This window comes from Raphanus sativus, unplaced genomic scaffold, assembly GCF_000801105.2.
Source record: "Raphanus sativus cultivar WK10039 unplaced genomic scaffold, ASM80110v3 Scaffold3005, whole genome shotgun sequence".
NCBI lineage: Eukaryota > Viridiplantae > Streptophyta > Magnoliopsida > Brassicales > Brassicaceae > Raphanus > Raphanus sativus.
In genome coordinates, this window is record NW_026618312.1 from 1 (window position 1) to 12,765 (window position 12,765).

The 12,765-nt window shown below is 37.1% G+C and overlaps 2 protein-coding genes and 1 long non-coding RNA gene across 5 annotated transcripts; 2 read left to right on the forward strand and 1 right to left on the reverse strand.

Moving 5' to 3' along the window:
- Positions 1-2,546: 2,546 nt before the first annotated feature.
- On the forward strand, positions 2,547-4,513 carry LOC130506221 (extensin-2-like). Its single transcript, XM_057000851.1, has one exon. It carries the CDS (start codon positions 2,588-2,590, stop codon positions 4,403-4,405), a length of 1,818 nt encoding a protein of 605 aa, XP_056856831.1. The 5' UTR covers positions 2,547-2,587; the 3' UTR covers positions 4,406-4,513.
- A 1,588-nt stretch (positions 4,514-6,101) lies between these two features.
- LOC130506220 (uncharacterized) lies at positions 6,102-8,031 on the forward strand. Of its 3 annotated transcripts, none has more exons than XR_008941928.1 (3): positions 6,102-6,302; positions 6,886-7,721; positions 7,798-8,031. It is a non-coding gene; the product is annotated as an uncharacterized LOC130506220 (long non-coding RNA). The 3 variants fall into 3 exon arrangements; XR_008941930.1 differs by having other exon boundaries at positions 6,886-7,707; XR_008941929.1 differs by having other exon boundaries at positions 6,886-7,163.
- A 250-nt stretch (positions 8,032-8,281) lies between these two features.
- On the reverse strand, positions 8,282-10,112 carry LOC108834096 (DNA-directed RNA polymerase V subunit 5C). The gene is made up of 4 exons (XM_018607457.2): positions 9,759-10,112; positions 8,895-9,071; positions 8,631-8,744; positions 8,282-8,549 (listed from the first exon to the last, which is right to left on the reverse strand). Exons 1-4 carry the CDS (start codon positions 10,047-10,049, stop codon positions 8,424-8,426), a joined length of 708 nt encoding a protein of 235 aa, XP_018462959.2. The 5' UTR covers positions 10,050-10,112; the 3' UTR covers positions 8,282-8,423.
- Positions 10,113-12,765: the final 2,653 nt, after the last annotated feature.

Below are 12,765 nucleotides of genomic sequence, written 5' to 3' on the forward strand. Positions count from 1 at the left end.
ATTACATCAAATTACATCAAGTTATAATTTTTTTAATATAATATTATGTACAAATAAATAAATATTACCAAACATCTACATTATAAATTAATATACTCTAATGATAATGTAAATTACAAAACATAAAATAAACATGAGAATCTTTTTTTAAATCAGCGATTTATGAATTTATGTTGAACACAAATTAAATCAATCATCTGCGTGGAGACGCATATCAAATTCTAGTTATAATTAAAACTGAAACGGTCATTGACCCGTATAAGATTGTACTTTGTTCACTCCAGAATCAAACAATAACTATTTTATTCAGTATATACAATTAAAAGTATATTAGGAGTTTAATTCATTTCTTAAAAGTTCTATGGAATATTTTTGGGTTTTTGCCATGTCAACTAGTGTCAAGTCACGGTTGATTGCGAGTTTTCTGAAGTTAGCATGCTTTAGATTATTAAATTTTCATTAAATACAAACAAGTTTATGTACGAGTCATCAAGTTTACTGGTCCGTCCGAGAATCCGGACTTGATACGAAAACAATAACCTCATCTAATTTTAAAATAATTTAGTAAACATAATAGCTGTGCTAAGTGCTGGTTAAAAATGAAAGAATCACACAATGAAAAAATCAAAAAAGAATTATAGAAAATCAAAACAATTACAAATTTAATTGGTTATAATTACATAAATAATTAGACAATATAATAGAGAAAATTATATAATTGTATATAGGCCTAATTGTATATACGTGTGTGTGTGTGTATTTCTGCTTATGTGTTTGCAAGAATAAAAATTATAATAGTAAAATATATGGTTAGTATATTGAAAGATGAAATTTTTTTAGTATACAAATAAAAAGGTATCCAGTTCTATTTATGGTTAAAATGTATGCATGATCAATTATACATTACGGTTAGTATATTAGTTAATAAATCATATATTTTGTACAGTTCTATAATATTTAAAAGTAAAAGACATCCAATTAAACTATGTACCAGTCTAAAAATGATAAAAAGATATAAATCTATATTTATTAAATCTAGCCAAAAAACTGCTTAGTAAATCTTATGTTTTATGGAGTCAATAAATGTAACTCTTATAACATATACACAAAATATAATGATGATTTTGTATATACAAATTCTCAAATAAACTAATTAATAAATTATATAATTTTAAACTAAAAAATCTTTCATATAATACGAAAACCAAAACACTGATTTATATCAAATACTATTATCAACCAGAAAATAATATGCGCATTTGAATTACGCTATTATTACATTTGTAAATCAACTTTATGGACTTCTGTGGAGTATAACGAGGAAATGTTATTAAACAAGAGAGAACGTCTGAGCATACTTTTGCTACTTAGTATGTTCTAGTGGAACACACACGCACACACAGACAAACTGCGACATATTTGGATGATAAAGAATGAAACATGTCTCATGTACATGTTTTTCTTCACCTAAAACATAATGCTTAGATATGTGGTCTAGCCGCCTAGGGAAATACATAGGTTATGATCAATGTTGAACAAATCGTTAGACAGAAATTAGGCATTTTATACGAGCTTATTGTTTAGGCAACTAGCCCCAAAAATCGGTCTAGAAAAATCGTTTTGTTTAAGTTCTCGATTTGCCAAAGGACAGTTATTCAGTTAGTAACTGATTAGACCGATTTTTAGAACACTAGTTATGATAGACTATTAGGTACAGGTTACGATATGTATGGAGCTGGTCTAAATATTTACACATTGCAAGTGCAGTTGGTTCGTTAACTACCTTTCTCGTGACGAATCAAAAAGCTGAGGATCAAGAGATTCTTGACTCATGCATCCATCTTCTTCATTCTGTGTATTCATAAGTTCTAGTTTAACCACGCGGTGGTAGACTAGAGGCATTTGAAAGAAAACCCATTACGGTGAACCCGAGATTCGAACTCGGTTGGTCACACTGATATGGACTATTTTTTCGGTTAAATTGAATACCTTAAAGAAGGTTTATCTATGGACTGCATCTCCTGTCTGGGGATTAGGTCTTTGTTTATAGTAGATTCGGATTTAATTCTTTTTCAATAAAAAAAATACATAGGTTATGCTTCATATTGTGTCAATGTCATTAACGCATACACATAGATGGTCAAAAACACACGATGGCTGAAATAAATCGTCTAAATCCTTTTTATCAAACATAAAGGAGTTTGAGTTTGTCTAACAAGCCAGCATATGAGAATAATTCAGTGGAATATCACAAAATAGATATAAAAACTGACCAGAGAAAAATAAAATAAAATAAAGACACTAGCTCAATGAACCAAATGATGCTTCCATGATCTACACAATTCTTCTTGAACTTGTCATTCACAATAGAAAGTTGGGCTCGTTAACGTTCTTTGAACGTTCGTGCACGTCTCATCAAATTAGAATCGTGTAGACATGCCTCCACGATTTTGTTGGATGGAGTCCAAAACAGGGGAGAGAAAAGCTTTGCTATATATATAACCCATCACCCCATTTCTTACAACACAAACAAAAACAAGAAAAACTAACCAAAGTAGTTAGGCGTTGGTAGAGAAAAAAAATCACAATGAGATCTTCTAGGATGGGGAGTTCAGCCCATCTAATTTACGCTCTAGGCGTTATCATCATGACAAATATGGTTGCTGCTTATGAACCAAGTACATATAGCTTGGCACCACTTCCGTCATATTCACCATCTCCAAAGGTAGAATACAACACTCCTCCACTGCCATATGTTGACAATTCTCCCTCACCACCACCGTACTATTCTCCATCACCAAAAGTAGACTACAAGTCTCCTCCACCACCTTATGTATACACTTCTCCTCCACCACCACCATATTATTCACCATCACCAAAGGTTGAGTACAAGTCTCCTCCTCCACCATATGTTTACAATTCTCCACCACCACCTCCTTACTACTCTCCATCACCAAAGGTAGACTATAAGTCTCCTCCACCACCATATGCTTACAGTTCCCCACCACCACCATACTATTCACCATCTCCGAAAGTTGAGTACAAGTCTCCACCACCACCATATGTCTACAGTTCCCCACCTCCACCACCATATTACTCACCATCTCCAAAGGTTGAATATAAGTCTCCTCCTCCACCGTATGTCTACAGCTCTCCACCACCTCCACCCTACTACTCACCATCTCCTAAAGTTGAATACAAGTCTCCTCCACCACCATATGTCTACAGTTCCCCACCTCCACCACCATATTACTCACCATCTCCAAAGGTTGAATATAAGTCTCCTCCTCCACCTTATGTCTACAGCTCTCCACCACCTCCACCATACTACTCACCATCTCCTAAGGTTGAGTACAAGTCTCCACCACCACCATATGTTTACAGTTCCCCACCACCACCACCATACTACTCACCATCCCCGAAAGTTGAGTACAAGTCTCCTCCACCACCGTATGTCTACAGTTCCCCACCACCACCACCGTACTACTCACCATCTCCTATAGTTGATTACAAGTCTCCTCCACCACCCTACGTCTACAATTCTCCACCACCACCATATTACTCGCCATCTCCTAAGGTTGAATACAAGTCTCCTCCTTCACCTTATGTCTACAGTTCCCCACCACCACCGCCATACTACTCTCCATCTCCTAAGGTAGAGTACAAGTCTCCTCCACCACCATATGTATACAGTTCTCCACCACCACCATATTACTCACCATCTCCTAAAGTCGTATACAAATCTCCTCCACCACCATATGTATATAGTTCTCCTCCACCACCATACTATTCACCTTCACCTAAAGTACACTACAAATCTCCTCCACCGCCGTATGTTTACAGTTCTCCACCACCACCATACTACTCACCTTCCCCTAAAGTACACTACAAATCTCCACCCCCACCATATGGCTATAGCTCTCCACCACCACCATACTACTCACCAGCCCCTAAAGTTCACTACAAGTCGCCACCACACCCACATGTATGTGTGTGTCCACCACCTCCTCCATGCTATGCTCCTTCACCAAAAATAATATACAAATCTCCGCCACCTCCATATGTTTACAATTCTCCACCACCACCATACTACTCTCCATCTCCTAAAGTATACTACAAATCTCCTCCACCACCATATGTTTACAGTTCTCCTCCACCACCATACTATTCACCTTCTCCTAAGGTGTATTACAAGTCTCCTCCACCACCATATGTCTACAACTCTCCACCACCACCATATGTCTACAACTCTCCACCACCACCATATTACTCACCATCTCCTAAGGTAGACTACAAGTCGCCACCACCACCATATGTTTATACCTCTCCACCACCGCCACCTTATTATTCTCCTTCTCCAAAAGTTGAGTACAAATCTCCACCACCACCACCTTCATATTACTGAAAAGCAGTAAATGTGAATTTTAACCAGCTACCGAGTTTTATTTGATTTCATATTTCTTTTTTTCTACATAACATGTATGCAACTTGTTTCACTTTATTTGGAATGTTGATTAATAATTTGGGTACAATACCTTCATATGTTGTGCTTTCTTTAATTTAATTTGTGGAAAGAGTGGTTGCGGTTTATTTGTAGTCATTTTCACATTATGGTTACGGTTTAATAATCATGCTTCTGAAGTAGACTACAATATAGTTTTAAAAAATCCATGCAATTTAGTTATGCAATCCATATCACTAGAATATTAACAGTAAGGGGGGTGTATTCAACCGAGAGTTTCAGGTGATTTGTATTAAAATGACAAATCCACTGTTATTCAAACATGAATTTTAAAAACTCATTTAAAATCCACTGTTATTGAATTTGACATTTCGTAAATTACTCTGAAATCTACTGTTATTGAAAATATTTTAAGTTGTGGGATTTTAAAGTTTTGAGGTGATTTTAGGGTGTTTGGATGGAGTTTCTTAGTTAAAAAAAAATAAAACTCAAATCTCATTACTTTAGGTGATATTCTAGAGTAGTTTAACAAAAAGCACCTAAATCTCTGCAACTTATTAAAATCATCTAAAACTCCATTAAAAATCAAATCACATCAAATGCTAAATTGAATACATTCCCCTAAATCTTCAATTTGACTAAAAAATACATTTGAATCCTATGTTTTAGTATCTATATTATTAATAGAGAATCAATCTAAAAATCTACTATACAAAAGTTATTACACCTACACATTAACTATTTGTTATTTTTATTTTTATATATCTTTATTTTCTCTGCCTATACAATATTTTAAATGAAATCATTTATTACTTTTCGTTATTTACTAAACATAATATAGGAACCACATTTATGAATAGAGAGATACACTTTATGAACTTGGCAATGAGTCCCTTTTCATTTTATCATATAATTTTTTTTTTGAAAACATTTTTTTTATCATTTAATTTGTATATGAAAATTCACAAACCAAGATTGCATTCTAACATGGCTATACGAATAATGAATTCTGCATTAACATATGTAGTTGTATGAAACATAGTTTCTAAGACAACCTTTATCATAAAATATATAGAACATATATAGAAGTTTGAATGACTCTCTCTCTAGACTTTCTTCTCCAACCTCTTTCTATACATAAGTAATCAGAATCTGTTTCCAGTAGCCAGTGATTAATCGAGAGTAACACGGCTACAACATTAGCATTGAATTCGAATCATTACAGCACATATATAACTTTTGTAAGAACGATTTAGGCCAATAACAGTTCAACTAGTTTAAAGATAAGCTCACAACATAAAACAAACATGTCCATATGAAAATCATGAGTTAGAATGTGTAAAACTGCAAAGATTCTTTCATATTGTGAAACAAGAACAGAAAATATATATTTTTGTCATTTTTCTCTGGAACACTAAAATAAAATAACTCATTTGATCAGAAAAAATAAAAAAATAATAAAAAGAAAATGGCAGAAATTAAATAGACTTGATACGCCTGACGTGGCATCCTAACGACGCCCTTTCTCTCTCCGCCATTCGTTCGGCACGTGATAGTTCCTAAATGGGTCCCACTCTTACATAAACCTATGTCTTCTCCACTGTAACTCATTTGCTCTCATATCCAATGACTTGAAAAAACCATGAAGGTTTCTGAATCAAATAAAAGTTTGAATTATTGATACTTTTATCGTTTTTTACAATGAGGGTTACGTTAGGCGACTTGGTAATCTTTTTTTCTATTTTTTTTGTTCGTGGTGGAGTTGGTGATGTGATTCGAGGGGTGTCGGGTGTGATTCGGTTCTGTTTCTTGAGTCATACTTTATTGGGACGACGAAGAGGTAAAGTCTCAATCTTTACTATACTTGTGAATATGAGTAATGATCTGTTTTTGTATCACTCGGGAGGTGATGATTCTGAGTTTTTATGATTGTTTTCTTCTTACGTTACTTCACGGTTCTATGCAAGCCCTCTGTCTTGTATTCATAAAGTCGACTCTCTTTTCTCTGATGCTTATCTGTATCAATCTTTAAGAGAAAAGAGAGATGTAAGATGTAAATCCCCGGGATTTATTTGATTACATTCCATTTTTCTGTATCTTTGAGTTCACGGGGAAGAACAAGGTTTTGGCTTTGACTGCATTGTAGATATAGAACTTGAGTTTTACAAGTTATGGAAGGAGCCTCTAATTTCACTCCTCACATAAAAAAAAAAATAAAGAACTGAGCTTGTCTCGAGGTAGTTTGGTTAGGGTATGGTAGTTTGAGTACCCGAACAGGATAAGCATTATAGTCCAGTGAAGTGGTTAACTGTGGTAATTATTTAGAGAGCTTGGTAAGATTTTTTTTTTATTTTTTCTTATAGGGAAATGGCCTTTGAGAAGTGACTAATGATTTGGTAGCTTTGATTTTGTATCCTTTTCAGTGATCAACCAGATATGAGTGCAACTGAACTTTCTAAACGCTTAGCTGAGCTAGCCAGATATCATTCAACGAGAGGTGGTGCATTTCCTGAAACAGTGGTGTCTTGCTTGGTTAGGTAAAGTGATTTGCTCACCAGAGAAAACGTCTGAACTTGGGAAAGGCCATGATATTTTTTTTCATAGCACTGACGAGAGAGTAAAGAGAAAGGTGATGATGACTTTGATGAGTACGGCTGGGCTAACATTGGCAGCTTTGATGAGATCTCCATCGAATGTTCAGGTAAAGCTTTGTTCATAAGTACTAGCCTCTTTATCTCATTTGTGCCAGATTATTTGAAAATTTTGTGAAGAAGCTGCTTCACTTGTAGAATACTGACAAGATATTGGGTTTTGATCATTTTTCTAAGTGAGCTATAGGTTTCTTAACATCAAAGATAATTACTACTAATGGTTAGTTCCAAGCACATTTGTCTCTATCTAACACAATATCCTCTCAAGTGATGATTTTGCATTAGTGATGTCCCTATATTTGGCGGTGGCAGATGAGTTATGGTCTTCTTCCAAAGATGTATTCAATAGTCCATCAAAAACAGTACCATCAATTTTGAACTCTGAAGATCTAGGATTTGATATTAGAACTGAGTTTGAGCAACAAGAGAACCAGCAATTTCCACTGACTGGAAAAGCCAATGGTCCCTCATCTCAAAGTGTGCGTGTAACCCCAAAATCTGAGCAGTTTCATGAGCATAAGGGTCAAGCCTCACTTGAGGACCACTTACTACGCACAGCAGACTGCTGCACGTTGCTCACACGTTTATGATAAAGTGAATGAAAGAAAGTGTGTTGCATTAGTTTTGTCTTTAAATTTCTTTATGTATTGAGTCTTATTTGTTTCATTTCCTTATTCTGTGCAGCCATATCAACAAAACAAAATGATGAAGCTTTTGAAATTGTTTGGGACTTCTGTGGCAGTAGCATTTCAAGATGCAAACGGTCAGAGGACACACTGTCCATCACTTGGAAAAAAAAAAAGTAAATTGGTTAGCACCGTCAGCGTGAGTCTCAAGGGTCTGGGACATCACACCATCTACATATGCCAAACCAGTACATGGCTACTTCTGGTTTTGGTAATCATACAAATCCATATTCTACTCTGCCTCTAATCTCAGCCGTCCAACATCCAGATGTTAAGAATCAGCTGATGCATCCTTCCTACAATCCTGCTACTGCTATCTCTGTAAACATGGTAATAGATGCCTCTGCAAGACAGAAAATGCAGGCAATGCTTGCCATTCAGAGACAACGGCATCAATTTCGTCATCAGGTTCCTGTAGCAGATCGATCCCATTACTCAGAACTGTCCACTCCAGACATCTCACTAGTGATAATAAGACTACATTTCGAAAAACTTTTTGTTTGTTTACTCTAGTTTTTCCTCCTTTGAAACCAAGTTCAAGCTCTTATTACAATTGAAACTAAAGTAAAACAGTCTATTTCCATAACTAAAAATGTCTCAAGCTGCAGTGAGTTTGCATCATCTTCAGAAGATGCAGCGGTAAGTGACGAAATACCCAACAGGCTCTTTGCTGTATGTAATCTTCACCACCTGGCCCTTCTTCAACCCATGGTATCTCACGAAACTGTCCTTCTCTTTCAAAGAGGGAAGCTAAAAACGAAAAGAGAAATCCATTTAAAACATAGAATACAAAAAAAAAGGTGAGAAGCTATGTGAAGAACTTAACCATACCTGTTTGTCCTCAAGCGCATGCTCACTCATCAACTTCTCTTTCTCCTCTTTGGTTAAAACCTCAATCTTTGGCTGTCCAGTGTGCTTTGTGATGTTGACCAGCAAATCTCCTATCTGTTGTTGACACAGAAATAAACACATAAGTGTTCCGTTAAGTATGATTGTTAAGTCAGGTATCAGTTGCATGATCCAAATCCTGTTATCTCACATTCATATTAATAGAAACATTTCATAATGCAGCAAAAGGGAGAACGGCTTGCTTACCGGGAAAGTTTCAACAGTACAAGGAAAGGTTGCCAGTTCCTTCCTAGCAAAGTGGTTCATTTTGCCCTGTAAAACGAGAATCAGCCCATGCAAGCCAACAGTGCCGGAAACCTGACTGTGGATAGCACGGACTGATTTCACAGTGACTGGTTCAATCCCCATGAACACAACAAGTATCTGCATTAAAAAACACAATTCAAGTATCAGAACTGAGGTAAGCATGATGGGAAACAGGTAAAGCATGTGTGAAACGTTTGTTGACACTTCTCATCTCAACTAAGCAGATTAAAACAAAATGCCATTTCTCATCTCAATCTTCCATAGGATACATAAACAAGACACACGCCAAGGCAAACCACAAATCAAAGGAACGAAAAAGAAACACAACTCACAGTTTCACCACTAATCTCTGATCAACCCCTATACTCATCACTAGTCATAGTCATTTAAAAGTTCACTGAAACTAAAAAGTCTAAACCTTTTGCAAGTTTAAAGGCAAACTTAAACCAAATGTAAAACCCTAATTTAAAAAAATAAAATAAATGTAAAACCCTAAATTGAAAAAGTTTAGGCCTTTCCTGTGTTTGAGGGCAAACCAAACCAAATGTAAAACTCTAAATTGAAAAAAGTAGTTGCCTTTATCAAATTTTTCTGCGTTTGAAGGCAAACCCAAACCAAAACTAAACTCTAGATCGGAAAAGTCGAGGCCTTTCTCAAACTTTCTTTGTGTTTGAAGACAAAACCAAACCAAAAGCAAAGTCTCTTCCTTTATCATGTTTTCATCTGTTTCAGCCCCAAAATGCAACACCCAAATCGAAAACAGAGGTGAAAAAGATAAATATAAAAAAAAGAAAAAGCTTAAACCTTTTTCATGGGGTTTGAGCGGAGAGGCACACAGATACGGAGGCGTTCAAGGTCTGGCTTCTCTCCAAAACCAGATCGAAACTCTGAGAGAGAGAGGGAGAGTTCGGCGTCTGAAACTTGGTAGCCTCTGTCGCGGAGCATCTCGAGAGCTGTCGTGCGAGCCAAGTAAAACCTCTTGCTCTCATCTCCACCTTTGTCCTCCGTCTTCGCGATGCAGTGGCTGTGTGTGCCATCGTCAAACGTCGACACGCCGTTCTCAGAGGACCATTGTACTGCCATTACCTCCTCCATTTTTTTTTTTTTTGCCTTTGAGCTTCCTTTCACCGATTGAGTTTTGTAGTTGAGAGAAGAAAAGGTTTTGTCTTTAAGCCATTTTAAGCTCCTTTCTGAATTTATTATTTTATTTAGGTTGGTTCGGTTTTGTTTTGTCTTTCGATTTACAATTTCAAAGATTTAAAAACTGTTCGGTTATTCAGGACATTTGGTTCAGTTTTCATTTCAATTATTTTGGTTTTTGATTTGGTTTGGATAACAATAGGAAGAAACCAGTTAATAAATTAATTATGTCTTTCAAAATAATTCAAAAAACAGCTTTTTAAATAAAATATCACATAAATAAGTATTTTTCCGCATTTACAGGATTAATAATTTTACAAAAATTGTATATATATATTATCAAATCCAAAGCCATTAGAAGAAATTATTTTCATACTTTTAAAATATTTAATACTTATTTAAATATTGAATGTTTATATACTATAAATTTTTATTTAAAAATAATTTTGTAAATAAAAAAAAAGACTTTTAGATTCAAAATTGCAACCTTTTGACTCTCCAGATCCTATTCAAGTCACAATTGATTTCTTTTCATGTATAACTCAAAACCCGTTTCTACAATGACTGATCTACTCCTGTAGGCTTGTGTGTGTGTTTGTTGCATCTGTGTGTCTTAAATCTCTATTGTACCAGTAAAATGCCCAGCACTCGTGGGTCGGACGTAGTCAAGGTTGACATCTGGGGGTGCGGGGGCCGCAGGCCCCCGCGATACGGTATGCCTTTTCGGTTTAGGAAAGTTACTATTTCTATTGGGAAAAGGAAATCGGGTTTTTTTTGAGGCTGTATAAATATGGGTCTAAGGGTTTGTAAATTATTATCACATCATTAATAAGAAACCCTAAACGGGTATTTGCCTCAATACGTTTTCTTCTCTATTCTTCTTCTAACCTAAAAGACGGCTGTTCACAACAAGTGGTATCAGAGCTTTAGGTTGCGAACCCTAAAGGATGACCGGAGGAAGTTCTCTTAAGTTCGATGTTCCAAGATTCGATGGGAAGGGAAATTTCGGTCTGTGGCAACGGCGTGTTAAGGACTTGCTTACGCAGCAAGGGATGAAGAAGTCTCTGTTGGAGACGAAACCGGAAGCGATGGATCAGGATGATTGGGAAGAGATGCAGGATAAGGCCGTCTCAACGATTCGACTCTGTTTGTCGGATGACATAACACATCAGGTGATGGACCTCACAACTTGTAAGGAGATGTGGGATAAGTTGGAAAAGATGTATATGTCAAAATCGTTATCTAGCAAACTATACCTCAAGCAGAGGTTGTTCGGTTTGAAGATGTCTGAGAGCGGGGATCTGGTTGCACACGTCAACAACTTCAATCAAATCATCGGGGATCTGGTTCGTGTGGATGTGAAGATTGAGGACGAAGATCAAGCCATGATCTTGTTGTGTTCTCTGCCTCCTCAATATGAGACGTTGTTAACAGCTCTAACAGTCGATAAAACGACCATAAAGCTGGAGACAGTTTCTGCAGCACTACTCTCTCACCACGAGAGAAGGCAGAATACAGGCGTGGGTGACAACTCTCAAGGTGACGGGCTGTATGTCAGTCAGGATAGAGGAAGGCAGCGGGGGAAGCAGCAGGATGATACTAGCAAGAAAAGGTCAAAGTCAAAGTTTGGAAAGAAAGTAGTCTGCTATAGGTGTGGCAAGCCTGGCCACTATAGGAGAGACTGTCCGGACAAAGGGCAGAATTCGAAGGAGACGTCGAACTCTGCAAACATGGTTCAGAAGGTGGAAGACTCGGAAGGATCAGCTGATTCGGATATGCTTGATGTTACGTCAGGTGATCACTCGGATACCTGGATAATGGATACATGCGCTTCATTCCACATGACCCCTAACAGGGAGTGGTTTGAAACGTACAAGGCTGGAAACATGGGCTCTGTTCGACTTGCGGATGACAAGGCGTGTGGTATTGTGGGCATTGGACAAGTCAAGTTTCGGATGTATGATGGGACTATCAGGACATTAACTGATGTCAGACACATACCAGTCATGAAGAAGAATCTGATATCTCTGGGGTTGCTACATAGAAACGGCTTCAAGTACAAATCAGATGATGATGAAGTATTGAAGGTTTTCAAAGGTTCTATGATGGTGATGAAGGGACAGATGACAGCTGGAAGCGTATATCGGTTGATAGGGAACGTGGTTGTAGGTGGTGCTGCAGCTGCAGTTTCTGAGTCGGAGTGTACAACCTTGTGGCATATGCGTATGGGCCACATTGGGGAACACGGTTTGAAAGAGCTCTTGAGAAGGGGTCTTCTGGACGGGTTGAAGGATTGCAAGATGGAGTTTTGCAAGTTCTGTGTGATGGGAAAACAGTCCAAGGTATCTTTTAAGACGGGCCAACACACGACAAAAGGTCTTATTGACTATGTCCATTCTGATGTGTGGGGGCCAACTCGGGTGCAATCTATGGGAGGATCAAGATACTTCGTTTTATTCATCGATGACTTCTCTAAGAAGGTTTGGGTGTACTTCATGAAGCAGAAATCTGAGGTGTTCGAAAACTTCAAGGTTTGGAAAGCTGAAGTAGAAAATCAGACGGAGAGAAAGGTGAAGTACTTGAGATCGGATAATGGCACAGAGTATACTGACGGGAAGTTCCAGAAGTTTTGTGCGGAGCATGGCATTCAGAGGCACTTTACAGTGCGTAA